The sequence below is a fragment of the Plecotus auritus genome, assembly GCF_963455305.1.
Source record: "Plecotus auritus genome assembly, chromosome: X".
Classification (NCBI taxonomy): domain Eukaryota; kingdom Metazoa; phylum Chordata; class Mammalia; order Chiroptera; family Vespertilionidae; genus Plecotus; species Plecotus auritus.
In genome coordinates this window covers 131418713-131441649 of record NC_137784.1, presented here as the reverse complement: position 1 = coordinate 131441649, position 22937 = coordinate 131418713, and the positions used below count along the sequence as shown (strand labels likewise).

The following is a 22937-nucleotide window of genomic DNA, read 5'->3' as shown; positions in this document are numbered from 1 at the left end:
CACCCGGGACTGGAGTTCAGCACAGTCGGGAGCTTCCGTCTCCCTCCCACTTTAGAAAGCCAGCCAGGCACTCAGCTGCCCGTCCTCTCCACGCGTGTGTCTCCGTACCTCAGCCTTTTGCAGCTTCTCTGAGTCTCAGTGTGCTTTCCTCTTTCCTTCTAGTTGTAGAATTTCCACCCAGCCAGCTTTCATGTGGTTCTGGATGGTGTCCGTTTTGTCTTTTAGTTGTAGTTTTGATATTGTTGTGCGAGGCAGCAGTTTAGGTGTTTACCTATGCCGCCATCTTGGTTTCTCCCCAATGTGAATCCTCGAAATAGTTTAATCTTTAATTAGCAGCAAAGATATAAGTGAATGAATAATGTTATAACCAGAACCATTGAGTTTTCTTCAGAACATAAAAATTTTGTGTGCAGGAATAGATTCAAAAGGCAATAAATACATGTTCGATATGCTGACAAATGTATAATTATCTTTTATTACAAAATATCAATTCTAAAGCCTTTTTTAAAAAAATATATGCTATTTATGTAAACTCTAATTAATATAAACTTTTTTGAGATCTAGATTAGTTTTAAAAGCATAGAGAAGTGATTTTCCATCATTTTATACAATTCCTTTATGTTGAAATTAATCCCAGTGTAAAAGTTTCAGAAAGGCTCCAGGCTAGGGTAACTTGCACAGTGTACAAAAAGGTGGTACTACCACTGCTATGTGGCATTTCTATAGAATGCCATCATTCCCATGCACTTTCTCACACATAATCTCAAATGATTAAAAACTAAATTACCAGATTACCTCAAGGGATTCAATTTTTCTACTTTTTCCACAGTTAATACATACCATTTTCAAAAATCTTTTCACTGCACAGAATTATGGTGTTTCTTCCCCATTCACCAACACACACCCACAACCACACCAGCTTTTGAACATCTGCAACTCAGTCACTTGACAGGTGGTTGCAGAGAACTAGTTGGCAAGCCTGGATAGAGTACTGTGCTTTGATACACATTTATTTTCTACTTGTGGGTGTGTTTTTTTGTTTGTTTGTTTTTTTTTTTATTTATTTTTTATTTTTCCCCCACAGTGATGTCTTTTTATTTTTTTAAATTTTTAAAATAAATCTTTATTGTTCAGATTATTACAGATGTTCCTCTTTTAACCCCCCATAGCTCTCCTCCACCCAGTTCCCACCCCACCCCGTGCCCTTAGCTCCCCCAATGTCTTCGTCCATAGGTGTACGATTTTTGTCCAGGCTCTTCCGCACCCCCAACACCCCTTCCCCCCCCCGAGAATTGTCACTCCACTCCCTTTCTATGCTCCTGATTCTATTCTATTCACCAGTTTATTCCGTTTGTCATACTTTTTATTCACTTGATTTTTAGATTCACTTGTTGATAGATATGTATTTGTTGTCACTTTGTTGTTCATAATTTTTATCTTTACCTTTTTCTTCTTATTCCTCTTCTTAAAGAACTAGAGGCCCAGTGCATGAAAATACATGCACTGGAGGTGGGGTCCCTCAGCCCGGCCTGCCACCTCTCACAGTCGGGGAGCCCTCAGGGGCAGGAAGCGACCCAGCAATCGTGATGGCAATGCCCCATCACACCTCTGTGGCTGCCACTGCCGGCAGCACAAGCCTCAGCTGGCCCTGGTTACCTGAGCCTCGTGCGGCTCTGGGTGGCTAGGCAGCCACCATCTGAGGCTTGCCTGCGGCTCGGGCCAGCCCTGGGTGGCTGGGCAGCTGACATCCGAGGCTTGCCTGTGCCTCGGGCCGGCCCTGGGCAGCTGGGGGGCTGAGGGACTGGGGGACTCCAGAGTCAGGCGTGCGGAGTGGTCAGGCCCACCTGGGGGTAGGCCTGACTTTTTCGCGTACCTGCTGCCCCGGCGGGGCTAAGGGGACTGGGTGCCGCCATCTTGTGGCTGTGGCGTTGCCATCTTTGAGGGCGTGGCATTCAATTAGCATATTTCCTCCTTATTGGCTATGGGTGCCACCATCTTTGAGGGCGGGCAGTCAGTTAGCATATTCCCTCCTTATTGGCTGTGGGTGCCGCCATCTTTGCGATGGCGTGAGGGTCAATTAGCATATTCCCTCTTTATTAGATAGGATACCCTTCAGCATTTCATATAATACTGGTTTGGCAGTGATGGACTCCTTTAGTTTTTTCTTATCTGTGAAGCTCTTTATCTAACCTTCAATTTTAAATGATAGCTTTGCTGGGTAGAGTAATCTTGGTTGTAGGTTCTTGCTATTCATGACTTTGAATATTTCTTGCCACTCCCATCTGGCTTGCATAGTTTCTGTTGAGAAATCAGCTGACAGTCGTATGGGTACTCCCTTGTAGGTAACTAACTGTTTTTCTCTTGCTGCTTTTAAGATTCTCTCTTTGTCTTTTGTCCTTGGCATTTTAATTATGATGTGTTTTGGTGTGGTCCTCTTTGGATTCCTTTTGTTTGGGGTTCTGTGCACTTCCTGGACTTCTAAGTCTATTTCTTTCACCAGGTAGGGGAAGTTTTCTGTCATTATTTCTTCAAATAGATTTTCAATATCTTGCTCTCTCTCTTCTTCTGGCACCCCTATAATTCAGATGTTGGTATGCTTGAAGTTGTCCCAGAGGCTCCTTGCACTATTTTCATATTTTTGTATTCTTTTTTCCTTTTGCTTTTCCTGTTGTGTGTTTTTTGCTTCTTTGTATTTCAAATCTTTGACTTGATTCTTGGGATCCTCTAGTCTGCTGTTGGATCTCTGTATATTATTCTTTATTTCAGTCAGTGCATGCTTAATTTCTAATTGTTCCTTTTTCATATCCTCGAGGGTCTCACTATATTTCTTGGAGGTTTCTAGAAGATTCTTGAGTAACCTTATAACTGTGGTTTTGAACTCTATGTCCAGTAGTTTGCTTTCCTTCATTTCTTTCATTTGTGGACTTGTTTCTTTGTCTCCACATTTTGGCTGCTTCCCTGTGTTGATAAGAGTGGCTTTGTGTGATAGGTGTCCTATATGGCCCAGTGGCTCAGCCTCCCGAATTACCTGAGGTGGACACTCTTGGTGCACCCCTTTGTGGGCTGTGTGCACAGTCTTGTTGTAGTTAAGCCTTGATTGCTATTGGTATCACTGGGAGGAATTGACCTCCAGGCCAATTGGCTGTGAGGATCAACTGTGTCTATGCTGGGAGAACTTCTGTGCTGGAGACACCCTTATGGGGCAGGACTTGCTTCAGTGGGGACTTTGGTGCTCACTGAGTCTGCCCCCTGAGTGTGTCTCTTATGGATCTGAGGAGTTGTAATCTGGATTGTCTCACTCTGACCACTGGGTACACTGGCTCTTGGATCTCCAAGGAGGTGCAAAGTCAGCCACTGCCTGAGGCCAACCAGCAGGAGCTATGGAGAAATCTACAGATTCCTCCTCTGTTTGGGGTTTGGAGGTGCCCAGATGAGGCCCAGCTGTGAAGCAATGCAAGCTGCTATCCAGCCTTGGGCCTTCTTTTGGAGGCTCTGGGGCTCTCTGACCCAGCTGCAGTTTGACAGGTTTTTAGGCGGAGAAAGGCCAGGCCATTCGTATGCAAAAGCCTCTGCACATAGCTTGGGTGGGGTTGTAAACTGTGTGGGATGGGGTCTCAGGGAATCACCAAGGCAGAGCAAACAGCAATGGCTGACCATCAGTCCTGCCCCGAAGAGGCCCCCGGGTCTCTGTGTTCTGCAGCACCTTGCAGGAACAATGATCACTGCAAGCACCTCTGAGAGAAAGCCGCCCTCGCGTTCCGGCCCGATGCCAGACAGTCCAGTTTCTATCCGTATGAGTCTGGGTCCCCAGAGTCTCACCCGGAACTGGAATTCAGAGCAGTCAGGAGCTTGTATCTTCCTCCCGATTGAAAAAGACAACAGCGTACCCACCTGCCAACCCCTTTCGTGTGCACCTCTGTACCTCCGCACTTCACTTCCGCACCTCTGCACCTCCTACCAGACTCAGTGTGCTTTTCTCTTTCCTTCTAGTTGTAGAATTTCCACTCAGCCAGCCTTCCTGTGGTTCTGGATGATATTCATTTTGTCTTTTAGTTGTAGTTTTAATGTGGTTGTGCGTGGCAGCAAGTTCAGGTGTTTACCTATGCCGCCATCTTGGTTTCTCCTGTGGGTTTTTAATTCAAAGTTGATTCGCATACATTTAACCAGAGTTCAAGGTAAAAGTACAGCCACAAGGACAACTTTATGGACAAGAAAGTAAAATGGTCTCTTTACTTTTATCTGTTAAAATTTTGCAGTGTATGTGTGTGTGTATTTTTTTTCACAATTTTGTTCTTATATTCCTCAAGGGAGAATGACTCAAAAGCCCAATTCTTGCCCTAGATGGTTTGGTTCAGTGGATAGAGCACCAGCCTGGGGACTGCAGGGTCCTGGGTTCGATTCCAGTCAAGGGCACATGCCTGGGTTGTAGGCTCGATCCCCAGTAGGGGGCATGCAAGAGGCAGCCAATCAATGATTCTCTCTCATTGATGTTTCTTTCTCTCTCTCTCCTTCTCCCTTCTTCTCTGAACTCAATATAGATATATTTTTAAAAGTTTCTTAAAAAAAAAAAAAAAGCCTGATTCTTTCTTGGACTTTAACATTTTAGTATCTATTTGCTTTGTTCAAATTCATACTGATCCATCCAGTAAAAGACTATCTTGCTATGCTAATCATACTTTCTAATCTGGTTACAAGAAAAATTAAATGAATTACATTTCCAAATGTAGGGAATTTTGTTTCCTAGTTCATAGTTGTGACTGAAGTCTGAGTTACTGTGGCTTAATTCCAGGAAATCTTTGTGGTGTTTTTTTTTTTTTTTATCTTATTATTACAAAAAAAAAGGTTGAAATGATTCTCATAAGGAATTTTTAATCCTTTCCTCTTTGTCACCCAAATCACTGAAGCAATTTGAAGTAAGACACTCAAAATCTTGGAAAATATCACCCATTTAAACGAGATGGGTGGCATAATTGAGAATGGCTTCTATGGTTTATGAGACTATAAGTGGTAAAATTTTGTTTATCCTAGAAATTGATGCCATACAACTTTTATTTTTTTTCAAGAAAAACGATTTTAAACATAATGTTACATGCAATAAACCTTAATATCTCAAGAAAAATGATTTTAAATATGATAATGTTACATCTAATAAACACTAATTATTCAAACAATGATCTTACATATAATAATATTACATGCAATAAACATTAATATTTCAAGAATAAAAGAATTTTAAGTATAACATTATTACCAAACTGTACTTACATAGTATGATAACACAAAAATTGTAGGAAATATTAAAAATCTGCAAATAACAGTGTTACTTTTATTATATCCTAGAATATTTTTTCCCCTCTGACTCTATTTTTGTTCATCAGTTTATGTTGTTCATTGTATTCCACAAATGAGTGAGATCATGTGATATTTATCTTTCTCCAACTGGCTTATTTCACTTAGCATGATGTTCTCCAGGTCCATCCATGCTGTTGCAAATGGGAAGAGTTCCTTCTTTTTTACTGCAGCATAGTATTCCATTGTGTATTTGTATTATAGTTTTTAATCCACTCAGCTGCTGATGGGCACTTAGGCTGTTTGAAATCTTAGCTATTATAAATTGCGCTGCTATGAACATAGGGGTGCATATATCCTTTCTGATTGGTATTTCTAGTTTCTTGGATATATTCTTAGAAGTGGGATCATTGGGTCAAATGGGAGTCCCATTTTTAGTTTTTTGAGGAAACTCCATACTGTTTCCTACAGTGGTTGCACCAGTCTGCATTCCCACCAGCAGTGCAGGAGGGTTCCTTTTTCTCCGCATCCTCGCTAGCACTTGTCGTTGGTTGATTTGTTGATGATAGCCATTCTGACAGGTGTGAGATGATACCTCATTGTCGTTTTGATTTGCATCTCTCGGATAATTAGTGACTTTGAGCATGTTTTCATATGTCTCTTGGCCTTCCTTCTGTCTTTTTTCAGAAAGTGTCTATTTAGGACCTTTGCCCATTTTTTGATTGCATTGTTTATCTTCCTTTTGTTAAGTAGTATGAGTTTCCTGTAAATTTTGGAGACTAAACCCTTATTGGAGATAACATTGGCAAGTATGTTATCTGATGCAGTAGGATTTCTTGTTTTATTGATGGTTTCTTTTGGTGTGCAGAAGCTTTTTATTTTGATATAGTCCCATTTGTTTATTTTCTCTTTAGTTTCCACTGCCTTAGGACCTGTATCGGTAAAGATATTGCTATAACATATGTCTCCTGTTTTGCTGTCTATGGATTCTTCTAATATTTTTATGGTTTCCAGTCTTATGTTTAAGTCCTTTATCCATTTTGAGTTTATTTTTGTGTATGGTTTAAGTTGGTGGTCTAGTTTCATTTTTTTTTGCATGTATCTGTCCAATTTTCTCAACACCATTTATTGAAGAGACTATCTTGATCCCATTGTATGCTCTTGCCTCCTTTGTCAAATATTAATTGAGCATAATGGCTTGGGTCGATTTCTGGGTTCTCTGTTGGGTTCCATTGGTCTATATGTCTATTCTTGTGCCAGTACCAGGCAGTTTTGAGAACCGTGGCTTGCTAATATAGCTTGATATCTAGTATATTGAGACATCTGCTTTCTATGTGTACACTTTTGTGTTTTCTCATTAGGTTACAGAGCCAATTCCAATTAAAATAAACTTCAAAAGGAAATCTATTCTAATGCCTTATGAAAGTTACTAAAAACATTTTCACTCTGTATTCTTGAATGAATTAAACTGGTTAATATCATTAACACAACTGACTATCAGAGCTGAGACATGGGTTTGTGAATATGACATTTTCACAAAGACATCAAAATGTCATTTAAATGCTGTTGTTTTACTATTAAATGACACCTCTCCTAAGCACTGTATTAAAAATGTTTCATTACCATATACATACATTTAATTTCTTAGAGTTTAAATATTTCACACCTATCTTTATAGGTAAATTAACTGCAAAATTTTGGTTTTTAAGTTTGAGTTTCTGTGAGTATGTGGATATTTCATTGTGTGTGCATCCAAAAGCTTAATCAATCTTATACTTTTTTGTAGTGGGCATTTTTTATGTAAGTCAACATTCAAAATCATTTGGAAACGTGATTTAATGAATATGAAATTCTCTCAGAATATACTTGGAATAATTTATTCTCATTCTGTCAGTGTTTTATTTTAACTGCTTAGAGACCAAGCCATACACCAGCATTGTGTATGTCTAGTGATGATTAAAATAAAACACCACATTTGAAAATTGTGTGTGTGTGTGTGTGTGTGTGTGTGTGTGTGTGTGTGTGTGTATGGTTTTTTAATATGGGAAGGGAGGAGGGAGAAATTGGAAGAAGCAGATGTGTGAGCATGGATGGAGGTAGAGGGTTCTGTAAGATTGGGGTTCAGACCAGTAGGTGCACCATTAGTCCAACATTGGGGAAAAGGATGGTGCCAGGACTGAAGACTAAAGACAAACCTCCTCAACAATGTGCCAGGGTTTTTTGTGGGCACTTCTGTCTTCAAAGGAGCCCAGTAACATTTCAACCAAGTCCCAAGCTGGTATAAGAATTGTTTCCATCAGCTTTCCTTTGAGACCCTTCCATGAAACAAATTTAATAGAAAAAAATTGAAAGTAAGGTAAAACCCATTTATTGGGGAAAAGTTATTTTTACAACTGAAGAGAGGTAGCACATTTCAGATTCCCATATATTAGAGACATGGAAGTCATTTTTACAATATATTTACATCCTGTATTTTTTTATTGTCTAAAGTTTTACTTATGTCTCCTTTTTCCCCAATTGACCCCCCCCCCAGCCATTCCCACCCTGGGCAAGCCCCCACTTACATCCTGTATTTTTAAATGTCTTTTCACTATCAGCTTTATTCAAATCAGAATTCAAGAAAGATGTCCAGGCTGAGTTTCTTTGGTATGTTTTACATCTTTTAAAAAATCTACATCAGTTCTCCCTTTTCCTGTTCCTTTCATTTCTTGAAGAGACCAGGTCATTGTGTCACTGAATTTCAGAAATCCTGGATCTGGCAGATCGCACCCCTGCTCTTTCTTAACACATTCTTCTCACTAATGTTCACTGACCTGGTAGAGCTGGAGGCTTCATCAATTCAGCTTTGACTCTGGCAACAAATGTCTTAGATGGTGCTTTGTACTTCCTATCGCATCCACAGTCCATCAGGAGATATTTCATGTTTTTGTGTCATTTTTTATTGTGCTGCTCAGATTGAGCAGTTGTTTCAGATGTTACTTGCCTTCCACATTCATTACAAAGTTTCCTCTCACAAGGTTGATCATATATCATTCAAACGAAGGCGATTCTGAACAGGGGGTGCAAGAAGGTACAGTATTAGTAATGCTGATAACACAGCTAATGTAAACCAGGCCTTGTCCCAGGAAAAGCATGGTGTATGTTCATTGGCCATATCAACCTCCACATAATATACACTGAGTGGCCAGATTATTATGATCTCTGAACGCATAATAATCCGGCCACTCAGTGTATATCCTATATAATCCTTTATAATAAAAGGCTAATATGCAAATTGTCCCCTCGACCAGGAGTTTGACCAGCAGGCAGGCCAGCCAACCGCCCATGTCCCCTCCCCCTGGCCAGGCTGGCCAGATCCCGCCCATGCATGAATTCATGCACCAGGCCTCTAAAAAAAAATATGTACACACACACACACACACACACACACACACACACACACACACACTGAGTGGCCAAATTATTATGCATTCAGAGATCACAATAATTTATTATGCATTCAGAGATCACAATAATCTGGCCACTCAGTGTATTTAGTAGTCAGTGAGGGTTGTTGCCTAGATTCATTAATTCATTTGGTGTTGCAAATAATAATTTTTATACATTTATTGCTCAGAAGTCTTCCATAAAGAATAACTATGGCCCAGCTGGCATGGCTCAGTGGTTGAGCATTGACCTATGAACCAGGAGGTCACAGTTCCATTCCTGGTCAGGGTGCATGAAAGCAATAATAAAAATATATTTTAAAAAAGAATAACTATGGACTATTTGCTTTTCCTGAAGTATGGTTTGTACATGAAACTTAGAATTAATGCTTTATTCTTTCCCTTTCAGAGTGCTGGGTTTCTGATACATCTTCAATCACTTCAAGTCACCAAGGACTGTTGGGGATTTTTTACTATTTAATACACTCAAGGTATTAATGCATTTGTAATTCAAATCGTGGTGCTTATTATTCATTTAATACTCATTGTTCTACATTTGTGAGCCTTTTCACACTACCTCTTGAGTCCTTTTGACATAACCTCAACATATAGCCTAGCTTTGAGGTCCTGTAAGATATTCCAGACTCATCTTGTCTATATTCCACCCCAGATCTGGAACCAGCTATTTCTCCAAGGGGCTCTGGCTGGTTTTAGAGCCCATAATGTGGGCACCAAAGAAACTTATTGCAATTGATATGTTCATTGCTTCAAGGCCTTTTCAGTGGACAGAGCGGGAATACACTTTTTTAAGAATCATTACTAATACTTGAGTTCATACCGAATGAGTTCATGCTGCTATTTTTTAAAAATATATGTTTATTTTTAAAATAGATTTTTATTGATTTCAGAGAGAGAGAGAGAGAGAGAGAGAGAGAGAAACGTCAGTGATGAGAGAGAATCATTGATCGGCTGCCTCCTGCATGCCCCCTACTGGTGATCAAGCCCACACCCAGGCATGTGCCCTTCACCAGAATCAAACCTGGGATCCTTCAGCCTGCAGGCCAATGCTCTATCCACTGAGCAAAACCAGCTAAATCCACGCTGCTATTTCATGAAGTCCTGCTATTTCCATTCAGATTTAAGATCAATCAATTCATTATTATCAATTTTCTTTTTCACTAAACACTGTGATTTAAGATATTCACATATTTACTTATTCCCTGCTCTCATTATATTTACACTAGAGGCCCAGTGCATAAATTCATGCATTAATGGGGTCCCTCAGTGTGGCCTGAGAGGATCAGACCGAAACTGGCAGTCCATGCTGCCTGCCGCTCCCACTCATTTTGGCCCTGCTGCACCTGCCACGGGCTCGTGCTCAATCAGTCTGGATAGGGAGAGGCTGTGCCATCACAGTGGCGCTTGCCAGCCGTGAGCCCTGCCTCTGGTGCCCGTCAGTCAACTAAGTGGCCTGCTGAGTGGCGCTTCTGCTGTGGGAACGCACTGACCACCAGGGGGCAGCTCCTGCATTGAACATCTGCCCCCTGGTGGTCAGTGTGTGTCATAGTGACTGGTTGACTGGTCGTTTGGTCTCTTAGGCTTTTATATATATTATAAGATAAAATATGTAGTATTATTAGTGGCAATATGATTGCCTAATATTTGTTTCTTTATTGATTAAGGTATTACATATGTGTCCTTATCCCCCCCCCCACTCATGCCCTCACCCCCCCAGTGTCTGTGTCCATTGGTTATGCTTATATGCATGCATAGAAGTCCTTTGGTTGATCTCTCCCCCTTACCCCCACCCTCCCCTATCTTCCCTCTGAGGTTTGAGCATCTGATTGATGCTTCTATGTGTCTGGATCTGTTTTTGTTCATCAGTTTATGTTGTTCATTATATTCCACAAATAAGTGAGATCATGTGATATTTATCTTTCTCTGACTAATGTATTTTGCTTAGCATAATGCTCTCCAGGTCCATCCATGCTGTTGCAAATGGTAGGAGTTCCTTCCTTTTTACAGCAGCGTAGTATTCCATTGTGTAGATGTACCACAGTTTTTTTAATCTACTATCTTCTGATGGGCACTTATGTTTCTAAATCTTGACTATTGTAAATTGTGCTGCTATGAACATAGGGGTGCATGTATTCTTTCTGATTGGTGTTTCTAGTTTCTTGGGATATATTCCTGGAAATGGGATTACTGGGTCAATGGGAGTTCCATTTTTAGTTTTTTGAGGAAACTCCATACTGTTCTCCACAGTGGCTGCACCAGTCTGCGTCCCCACTGGCAGTGCACGAGGGTTCCTTTTTCTCCACATCCTCGCCAGCACTTGGCATATGTTGATTTGTTGGATGATAGCCATTCTGACAGGTATGAGATGGTACCTCATTGTCGTTTTGTGTTTGTTTGTTTTTTGAGTGTTTAATTCAAACCTATATTTGTAGTTTCTAAAATGTTGATCCACAGACCACTTTCTTGTTACACATGTGTACCAATGAAAACAAAAGGCAGAGAATCACTGCCATCCCTACAAAAGGAATGGCTCCTTTTCTAACATTCTTTAAAAATATACATTGTACAGTCTTTGCGCCTCACCAAAGGTGGCAATGTAATAAATACACTGGCTTAGTTCTCCTCCCTGTTCAGCAAGGTCCACCAACTACTTGTTATAAGCCCTCTCCTTTTTGGATTTCTCCAGGGCATTGCCCATTATTTTCTCGTTCTCCCCTCGGCATTTGGGACAGTACCACTTGCCCTTTGGTTTATGATTCAGTCCTACACAGGAGAAGTGGAACCACTCGATGGGGCACTCGTCATTGTCACAACCCATTATTTCTCCATAGGAGACCTGATTGCACAGACAGTACGTGGGCTCGTTCAGGTTGATGGGAAGGTCTGCAGGGGATGCTTCCCTCTCTGCTTTGGCCTTAGAGCGTTTCTTCTTCTTGGAGGCCTTTGCTTTCTTCTCCATAGGCGTTCCTGAGGTGATGTCATCATGGTCGTGATTATTGGCTGCATTCTTACGATTTTCATTCTTGTGCTGTCTCCGAAACCTCTTGTTATTGGGCTTTTCTGCCTGTGTGATTGTTTCATTCTTGGACTTATCCTGGCCAGCTTTGCCACTGTGGCCAGTGGTGTCATTGACCTCTTGGTGTATCTCAAAGGGTTCCACATGACTGTCCACCTGCCTGGTCCTGTTCTCCACCAACTCCACTATCTGACTCACAGTCTGGATCTTCTCGTCGCCCAGCTCCTGGCTCCAGATCAGGGCTCTCTGAATGCAGTGCAACACTCTCCTCTTCTGGTTGCTGTCCGTCTCCCCTTTAAACTTCTCATAATATTCATCTAGTTCCTTCAGGATTTGTTTCCCCTGTTCCTCGTGGCTGCTGGCCCGTCCTGCAGGTCCCTGGGGCCTGGGTGGGAGACATAAGCTTCGTCCTCGGTGGAGCCAGGAACGCAGCTAACAAGCCTTGCCCCTGGCTCCGGGGCACCGCCAGTGCTCCTTGGCCGGAAGTTCCCTCATTACCATTTTGATTTACATCTCTCGGATGATTAGTGACTTTGAGCATATTTTCATATGTCTCTTGGCCTTATGTCTTCTTTCGAAAAGTATCTATTTAGGTCTGTTGCCCATTTTTAAATTGGGTTGTTTATCTTCCTTTTGTTAAGTTGTATGAGTTCCCTGTAAATGTTGGAGATTAAACCCTTATTGGGGATAACCCTTATTGGGGATAAATATGTTCTCTGAAGCAGTGGGCTTTCTTGTTGTCTTGTGTATGGTTTCTTTTGCTGTGCAGAAGCTTTTTATTGGGATGTAGTCCCATTTGTTTATTTTCTCTTTAGTTTCCATTGCCCTAGGAGCAGTATCAGTGAAGAAATATCTTCGGCATATGTCTGAGATTTTGTTGCCTGTGGATTCCTCTAGTATTTTTATGGTTTCCCGTCTTACATTTAAGTCTTTTATCCATTTTGAGTTTATTTTTGTGTATGGTGTAAGTTGGTGGTCTAGTTTCATTTTTTTTTGCATGTGTCTGTCCAGTTTGCCCAGCACCATTTATTAAAGACATTGTCTTGATTCCATTGTATGCTTTTGCCTTCTTTGTCAAATATTAATTGAGCATAGTGGTTTAAGTCAATTTCTAGGTTCTCTATTCTATTCCATTGGTCTATATGTCTGTTCTTGTGCCAGTACCAGGCAGTTTTGAGAACAGTGGCTTTGTAATACAGCTTGATATCTGGTATTGAGATCCCTCCTACTTTGTTCTTCTTTCTCAGGATTGCTACAGCTATTCAGGGTCTTTTTTTTTTTATTCCAGTTGAATTTTTGGAGAGTTTGTATTAGGTCTGTGAAATATGCCATTGGTATTTTAATGGGGAATGCATTGAATCTATAGATTGCTTGGGGTAGTATGGACATTTTAATGATATTGATTCTATCATTTCATGAACACGGTATGTTCTTCCATCTGTTTATGTCTTCCTTTATCTCTTTTTTCAGTGCCCTGTAGTTTTCTGAGTACAGGTCTTTTACCTCCTTAGTTAAGTTTATTCCTAGGAATCTTAATTTTTTTTTGGTGCAATGGTAAATGGGATTTTTTTAAATCTCTATTTCTGTAAGTTAACTATTGGTATATAAAAATGCCATAGATTTCTTGCTGTTAATTTTGTATCCTGCTACATTGCTGAATTCATTTATTAAGTCTAATAATTTTTTGATGGAATCTTTAGGGTTTTCTATATACAGTATCATGTCATCTGCAAATATTGACCATTTTACGTCTTCTTTTCCAATTTGGATACCTTTTATTTCTTCTTTTTGTCTAATTGCTATGGCTAGCACTTCCAGAACTATGTCAAACATGAGTGGTGAAAGTGGGCATCCCTGTCTCGTTCCTGTTCTTTGGTGAAATGGTTTCAGTTTTTGCCCATTGAGTATGATGTTGGCTGTAGGTTTGTCATATATGACTTTTATTATGTTTAGGTATTATTCCTCTATTCCCACTTTGCTGAGGGTTTTTATCAAGAAAGGGTGTTAGGTTTTGTTAAATGCTTTTTCTGCATCAATTGACATGACTGTGTGATTTTTTATCTCTCAGTTTGTTTATGTGACGTATCACGTTTATTGACTTGTAGATATTGTACCATCCTTGCATCCCTGGGATAAATCCTACTTGGTCATGGTGTATGATCTTCCTGATGTAATGCTGGATCCGATTTGCTAGAATTTTATTGAGGATTTTGGCATCTATGTTCATGAGAGATATTGGCCTGTAATTCTCTTTCTTTGTGTTATCTTCATCTGGTTTTGGTATTAGGGTGATGCTGGCTTCACAGAATGAGCTTGGAAGTGTTGCTTCCTCTTGAATTTTTTGGAATAGTCTGAGGAGGATAGGTTTTAGTTCTTCTTTGAATGTTTTGTAAAACTCCCCTGTGAAGCCGTCTGGCCCGGGCTTTTGTTTGCTGGAAGCTTTTTAAAAAAATTATATTTTATTGATTTTTTTACAGAGAGGAAGGGAGAGGGATAGAGAGTTAGAAACATCGATGAGATCAGCTGCCTCCTGCACACTCCCTACTGGGGATGTGCCCCCAACCAAGGTACATGCCCTTGACCAGAATCGAACCTGGGACCCTTCAGTCCGCATGCCGACACTCTATGCACTGAGCTAAACCGGTTAGGGCTGTTTGCTGGGAGCTTTTTGATGACTGCTTCAATTTCTTCCATAGTTATTGGCCTATTGAGATTATTAGAATCTTCCCAATTGAGTTTTGGAAGGTTGTATTTTTCTAGGAATATGTCCATTTCCTTTAGGTTGTCTAGTTTGTAAGAATAGAGTTGTTCATAGTATTTTTTAAACAATCCTTTGTATTTCTGTGGAATCTGTTGTTATTTTGCCTCTTTCATTTCTGGTTTTGTTTGTTTGGGTCCTCTAACTTTGTTTCTTGGTGAGCCTGGATAGAAGTTCATCAATCTTGTTTATCCTTTCAAAGAACCAGCTCTTGGTTTCATTGATCTTTTATAATTTTTTTGTCTCTCATTTATTTCTGCCCTGATTTTTATTATCTCCTTCCTTCTGCTCACTCTGGGCTTTTCTTGTTGCTCTCTAATTCTTTAAGTTGTAGAGTTAGATGATTTATTACTATTTTTTATTGTTTTTTGAGGTAGGCCTGTAGATCTATAAACTTCCCTCTCAGGACTGTGTTCACTGTGTCCCATAGATTTTGGATTGTTGTGTTTTCATTGTCATTTGTTTCCAGGATGTTTTTAATTTTTTCTTTGATCTCTTTGGTAACCCAATCATTGTTTAATAGCATGCTGTTCAGCTTCCAAGTATTTGAATTTTTTTAATGTTTTTATTGTAGTTTATTTCTAATATTATGCCATTGTGGTCTAAGAAGATGCTTGATATGATTTCAATCTTCTTGAATCTGGAGAGACTTTGCCTGTGACCCAATATGTGGTATATCATTGAAAATTTCCCATGTGCACTTTAGAAGAACGTATATTCCGTGGCTTTTGGGTGAAATGTTCTGAAAATGTCAATTAAGTCCATCTGATCTAATAAGTCATTTAAGATTGCTGTTTCTTTGCTGATTTTTTGTCTAGACCATTTATCCAGTGATGGCAATGGGGTATTAAAGTCCCCTACTATGATTGTATTGTTGTCACTCTTTCCCTTGATATCTTCCAGGCGGTTTTGTGTGTGTGTGTGTGTGTTTTAATAAATTTGGGTGCTCCTGCATTGGGTGCATATATGTTTACCAGGGTTATATCCTCTTATATAGCTTATCTCTTGTAATGGCCTTCACTTTAAGGTCTATTTTGTCAGATATAAGTATTGCTACCCCAGCTTTTTTTTTTTTTTCATGTCCATTTGCCTGGAAGATATTTTTCCATCCCTTCACTTTCAATCTGTGTGAGTCCCTTGTTCTAAGGTGGGTCTTATAGACAGCATATATATGGGTCATTTTTTCTTATCCATTCAGCCACTCAATGTCTTTTGATTGTAGCATTTAGTCCGTTTACGTTTAAAGTTATTATTGATAGCTACTTGTTTGTAGCCATTTTTTATTTTTTGTGCCTGTGTTCCTTCTTCCCTTTTTATTTCTTCTTTTTATACCAGTTCCTTTAGCATTTTTTGCATTGCTGGTTTAGTGGTGATAAACTCCTTTAGCCTTTTTTTTTGTCTGTGAAGCTCCTTATTTCCCCTTCAATTGCAAGGCAGGTGGACCTCTACCCTGCCCCCTTGGGGGACTCAGGGAGGGGTGCCGGGTGCCTCCCACTTATTCTACACCTCTCATGTCTTTTCACTGTGCCAGACTAGAGTCAAGCTCAGCAGGGTCTTCTTTCCCCACTGATTCCACCAAGCCCATTCCCTTGGCTGTGGTTTCGCTGGATAGTAGGTAGGGGCAATGGGAATCTCATTTATCCATTCATGCACGTCACTAGATGATGAAGCATTTGGCTATCTTAAGAGAATCATAGTTACTCCCGCTGTTAACGCATGCTTCATTGAATTTCTTCACATTCAGAGCACTGGGCAGAAATCCACTCGTGTCACCACCCACTGTGGTTCTTTGCAAGGTTGCCTAATATTTAAGATGCATTGTGCTTCTTTTTATCCTTATATTTCCCATTTGGGGTATTGCAGTCAACTTACTATGTTTTGTTAAACTCACTTGAAGGAGTTTAGTTCTGCAGAATGAACCCTTCAGTTTGACCCAGGACCACAAACCCGTTTGTATCATTTTTATTTTGAATTTTTAAGGCTTGTCTTGTTAATTTTGTTTTACCATTCCATAATTATTTAATGATTCTACAACCAAAATCACAATATAGTTTCTTTAAGAAAAGTCTAGTTTCCATTCTGTACTCAGAAAGGTTGGGGGAATGGCCAGTTCCCCAGAGCCACACAATCCGCCACTCCCTGAGTCTGCTGGGACCTCTACACCCAGGTCCAAGCCACTGACTCCTTGGCACAGCTTGAGCTCTGCAGGGCAGAGAGACAGGGAGGGTCGGCCTATACCATTCCCTAGGCTAATGCCTATGAATGGAAGTGCTCAACCTATGAAAGATGATGTCTGGACAGGTTCCCTGGCCACTGTCCCTTCAGTTCTTTCAAAGGAGCCACACATCCCATTCTTTCCTCACTGTACTCTAGTGTACTCTGAGCCACCGTCCCTTTGCCAGAGCCCAGGGCGAGTGGCTGTGAACAAGATTCCATGTGCTGGTCCTTAAAGAGGGCACCTGGGTTTTTAGTAGACTCCCCTCTCTCACTGGGGAATCCCTGCTGATTTTCATAGCCAAATGTTATGTGGGTTCTTTGTGGCTCTGGTAATCTGGGCTTGGGAGCCCAGTGTGGAGTTGAAACCCCATGCTCCTAAGGGGGGACCTTTGCAGCTGAGATATCCTTCAGATTCTCAGCCCTGAATGGCCAGCCCTTTTTGCATCTCTTTCCTTCCTGTCAGTCTAGATGTGGCTTTTTCTGTAAATTTTTGGTTATAAGACTTCTCTGTTCAGCTAGTCTTCAGTTGGTTGTTCAGGCAAATCTTACCTAATAATAGACAAACATGTAAATTGACCATACCTCTGCTACGCCCACAGCCAATCAGAGTGAGTATGTAAATTAGAAGGCCAAAGATGGCAGCCACCCAGCTGCTCCAGGCACCGAATGGCCCAGCGGGGCAGGACGCCTGCTATGAGAGGGAGCGGGGTGCGAAGGGATCTACATGAGCGGAGTGCTGCAGCGAAGACAAGACTGCAGACTCCGGAGTCTGCAGCGAAGACGAAGATGGCAGACTCTGGCCTAAGTCTGCAGCAAAGACGGAGAAGGCAGACTCTGGCCGGAGTGAAGGCCTGGGTCCTGGGTGCTGGAGGAAAACCGGTGCTGGAAGCCAAGGGAAGGAAGGCCTATTGCACGAATCTCTTCATGCAACGGGCCTCTAGTTGTTCTATAATATACTTGTAATTTCAGTTTGGTTCTGGAAAGAGGTGAGTGTAACTTCCACCTACTCCGTACCATCTCGGATCTCTCTCAGATTACCTTTTTCTAACTGTAATAATTTACACAAAAAGAAGTGATTCTTGCACCATTATCCAACATTTTGTATTAATGGGACAGATTAATTTCTATATTTTGCATTTTGTGAAGGATCTTTCTTTAAAGCCAAAGCATATGTTGGTGTATAATTCTTAAGTACTACTGGAAAGTTTCAAGAAGTCCTTGAGAAGTTTGCCTATAGTTACAGAGGCAAAATAAGTACCCCAAAGGTTTTCATGAGAGTTCTAGTATTTATAATGATTACTCTAAATCATTTTATGTGAGTGTACACAGACAAGAATCAGAGCACAATCTACTCAGTGATCGAATGGTTATTTTCTTCCCTTACTACCGCAAATAGGTAAATGTGTACTTGAGGTAAATGGCTGACATACTAAATAATTTTTAAATATAATTTTATTGATTTCAGAGAGAAAAGAGAGAGAAACACCAATGATGAGAGAGAGAGTCATTGATTGGCTGCCTCCTGTACACTCCACACTGAGAATCGAACTATGTCGACACTTAACCACTGAGCCATGCCAGCTGGGCTAAATTTTTTTTTTTTTTACCATATTGTGAAATGACTAATTTTCTTACTTGTCAACTATGTTTTAGCTACTATTTTACTTAGCATAAACAGTAATTTTTAATGTCCACTTTTTTATAACTATAAATTTTTAATTCAGAATATCAAGGAACAAGTTCTCCTAAAGCAAATGTAAAGATTCGTTTTTCTCCCAAACTGGTCATATATATGTCATTACGAAGTACATATTATAGAAAATCCCATTTAGCCTATTGAAATTCTAATTGATATCCTATAGTTCATATTTTCTTTTGTACTATAATAAACACCTTTGAAAAATGACTAATGTCAAGAAAATCATTTCTTCTAATGTTGTTTGCCTCAACAATTGCAGAATTATAGACGATGCACTTTTGTAGTATCATGATCTCACATTTCTTTTTTTTTTTTAATTTTCACCCCAAGACATTTTTTCCATTAGTCTTTAGAGAGAAAGGAGGGAGGGGGGAGGGAGGGGAAGAGAGAAAGAGAGAGAGAGAGAGAGAGACAGACAGACAGACAGACATAGATGTGAGACACATCAACTGGTTGCCTCCCGCACGCACCCAACTGAGCCCGAGGATCGTAACTACAACCAAGGTACCTGCCTTTGACCAGGAATTTAACCCTCAAATGCTCAACCCTTGAGTCGGGGGTGGGGGAGAGCAATGCTCTAACCATTGACCCAAACTAGCCAGGGCTCACTTCAATTTGTAGCAATCAAAATAAGCATCACCCTAAATAGGGGTAAATCCCTCATGTCCTGAATGCTTTTTATCTAGTCCTTTAGCAATGAAACCCCAAAAGTCTGACAAGGATTTCTCAGAGGCACAGAGATTGCTCTTTTGACTACAGTGGCTTCCCTTTTTAATCTTCAGGTTTTACATTTATTTATTGGGCATGTTTCTAATTAATTTATTGTACTTTCACTCTGATCTTACCAGTTTACCTAAATGTTGATTACTGGGGGCTTTATAACTTAGGTAGACATAATAGAGTCTGCAAGACTTCTGTTTTACATTGAAATACGAGTTTATTTGATAGTATTGTGGTCTCCTGCCAAGGGGGAGTTCCCTCAGCCAAAGGCTCCCTTAACTGGTTCTCTTCTCTATGGGCTAGTCTTCAGTCATTAAGCTTGTGAACCTGATCAGGTGCTTGATTACATGATGTCTTGAAGACATGAAAATGAAGACATTGTCCCAAGTAGATCCTGGGAAAGGATGTGGGGTGTTTATCTAAGGCGTTCCTTTTGATAAACTTTAACCGCGCAGGAGTTGGGACATTCAAGTAGTTGCTAGCGAAAAGGCTAGGACCAAGGGCAGGCTTAGGACCAAAAAGACCAGAAGCTTTAATTTAAATTTTAAGCATCCAAAAAATAATTCAGTTAACTGCCAGAGAAATTACACCACATGAAACATATGCAGTTGCAAATCACACAGCACTTTATTACACAAGTTCCTAATGCTGTGGGTACAGGCTTAATTGGGGATCCCGGTGGTGCTGTCCTCTGGGGTCCGGCAGCTGGGCTGGTCTGGTCCAGATGCAGGGGTCCGGCGTTCCTCACCCAAGAGCTCGGTCGCATCTTGATCGGGACTTACTAGCCGTTCTTCTGTCATCTGGCACGAAGAGGAGCATGGAGCGCTTGCCGCACTGACAAAAGGACGTGCCTTTGTGGCTGTCTCCACAGGCGAGCACCGTTAGCTGGCCGGGATCTATTTTTAAAGCCTGAACCGTACCCACAACAGTTCAGGTGGCTATCAATGAATTACATCAGTGCACACATGTTAATCTCAAACAGGGTGAGGGGCTACATGTGGTTATCTAGGGAGAGTACATCACTCACACATATGGTTATCTTGACAAGTCACTCTGAGTCAGTAATTGAAGTTCAAATCCTTATCTCTGGGGTACACACGCTTCAGGGCAGTGGGGAATGTGTCCTTAATATCACACTTTGTTTCAAGGAAAGTTAACTCAAACATTTTAAAACCTTCCTAATGTTTTTAGACATTCTTTAAGTATTTTAAAACATTTCTATATTTTACTACAACATTCCATCCCCTGGTCCCTGTGATTCTTTGTGGGGAATCCGGGGGCCAATTATTTTCTTTTGCATACAGTTAATAAAATCGTAAGTCCTAATACAATTAAAATAAAAGTAAAAATAAGCAATACAATATCCTTAATAGAATAAAAAATCTGAGTGAGGGAATTTAGTCTCTTTTGTATATAGTATACAGGGTTAATCATATTCCAATTAGGGGTACAAGAAAGAGTTGAAAAAATGGATCCAAGTGTTTCAACAAAGTCATGCTGCTTATGGATCCTGTTAGCATTATATTTGGTAATAATGGCATTTGCATTAGGGATATATTTAAGGTCCTCTGCAACATTTATATAGTCCTTCATTTTTTTTTATAATGTCCTGAGTGTTGTTATGAAGAATCTGTAATTTTGGAAAGTCTCATTAAAGTCTATAGGAAGTTGCATATGTTGTGGTTGTAGTTAAGCAAAGGTGGTTGTTGGAAGATACTGCAATTGTCCATGCTTGGTGTAAGTTGAGTAGGTGGTCCTATTGTTGGCTGTGATGTTCATGGTGTGCTGGGTTAGTCTGCCTTCTTGTTCCGAAGAGTCAAGGATATCAGTTGTGTGGTCATAGTAAGATATGTTCTGTCCACATGGACGAAGGCAAAATTCCCTAGATTGAAAAGGGCTTTCCTCATGGGTGTTAATGCCATGGGTAGTGAAAAAAGATTAATTTCTAGTGGTTGGGTTGTTACATATGTGAATTTGGACCATTCTATTAGTTGATCTGATTGGAAAAAGTATGGGTCTGCATAAAATATTTTGCCTTTTGGTATAATTGTGTTCCTATTAGGCAAGGTATGTGGTATTGGAGCAACAGGGTATGCTAAGAGTATGTCTCCGCCCGAAAGGGTTTTTATAGAAAATTCACAATCATTTATAAGACAACCGGTAGATTGTGTTGGATCTAGTAAGGCAAGGTTTTGTGTCCATAAAGGAGAAAAACCTGTTCCTCTGACCATAATTTCCCTGATGTCCCTTAGGGCAGAGTCAAGCTGGTTTTGTGTATTTTGGCAAGCAGTAAGCAAAGCAAGGTTTCTTGTGTAGTCACCAAGATTTTTTTATATTTACATCTAAGTAGTTTTTGTGTGTGTGTGTTGCCTTTTCTAATATTTCTAATTGATGTTGTGTTTGCATAGAAAGGTCGAGGACGTTTTGAAAGTGGTGTGATATTAAGTCTAATATTTTAGATGTTTGTCTTGCTTGGTCTGTTTGGAATTTTTGAAATTTTTGAGTTAGTTCGTCCAATTTTATGACATTAGGAACTGAAATAGATAAGGCCATAGATGACATTGCTATTGCTGCTATTGTGGCGAACTGTAAAATTTTACGTCCTCTGTTTGTCTCAAATCTGCTAAGTAATGTTATTGTTTGTCTAGTGATTTTATCTTTGTGTTCCGCACACTGTGGTATGTGTGTGTATACCTCAAAGGTGTTGAGTTTGAAGGTGATCCTTCTTCGTGTTATGATCGGTTGGTATATTACCTTAATAGCCTATTCTGGAATAGTAACAAAAAAGTGGTGCTGGGATGGAAGTGGGTTTGGGATTAGTCATATTATATGAAAATAATAGATCAAAGTATAAAGTTCTTAAGCAATATGTGGAATTGTAACATCCTCTGTGGATAATGCATGGTGAAAAATCAGGTTTTACATGGCAGTCTTGTCTAGTGACTGTGGAAAGAAAAAGATCAGTTCTAGGAACAATTGAGAAATTATGTCTTGGTATGTGTTTGTGTATATATAATTTTGTCCAATGATCTTCTAATGTCATTAAAAGATACCATGAATATGATGTTGTGTGTGTTCCTAAGATTCTTTTAGCTTTGAGTGGATTAATTTTGGCATTAAATTTGTCATAAAATTTGAAGTTTTTACAATTGTATAAGGAATGGTAGTGTAAGTCTACTAGGTCTGCTGAAAATCCAAAACATAAAACATGTGTGTTTTCTTATGTTAGGGTTTTGAACAATGTCTGGAGCTTGCATTTCTATTGGGAAAGTATATATGTTAGTGTTATTTAGGGTTACTAGTATATATAGTGACATTTTGTAATTTGTGTATGTTAAAAGGTCCGTAAATATGTAGATTATAGGTTAATGATTCAAAGCCTTAGGAAAATGAAAGTATGAGTTGTTATTGGTAATTATATGTGGTGGGTGGAAAATGAGATGTGGTTTTAATGGGTATTGTGTTAGATTAAGTGAATGCGGTGTCTGAATGGGTGGAAATTTGAACGTTGTGTATTCTGTCTTTGCAGTAGTAGGATTAGTAGTGGTTTCAGCAGAAGTATTAGTAGAAGCAGGATTAGAAAGATATAATGTTATTTTAAATATAATGACTAATAAACGGACCATGGTTATTAGATTTGCCATGGCCAATATCTTGGAATGACTTTTAGCACAAATTCATAGGGTGGTGGATTTTGTTGAAATCCATCCCTAAAAATTCTGAATATTGGTCCCGTGGGGTCGCTATAATCGTCCTCTCCTATTAGATTTAGGAATTCGCTGGACAATCTTGGTC

At 40.0% G+C, this 22937-nt stretch overlaps 1 protein-coding gene across 1 annotated transcript in view; it reads right to left on the bottom strand.

Moving 5' to 3' along the window:
• Positions 1-11379: 11379 nt before the first annotated feature.
• The window catches only part of LOC308240314 (inhibitor of growth protein 1-like), a gene marked incomplete at both ends in the record, with an annotated part of 57675 nt that continues 46117 nt past the window's right edge, over positions 11380-22937 (bottom strand). Inside the window, one exon of the mRNA XM_080653202.1 lies at positions 11380-12133. Within this exon, the coding sequence (XP_080509328.1) occupies positions 11380-12133 (754 nt within the window). The remainder of the gene's footprint in view (positions 12134-22937) is intronic.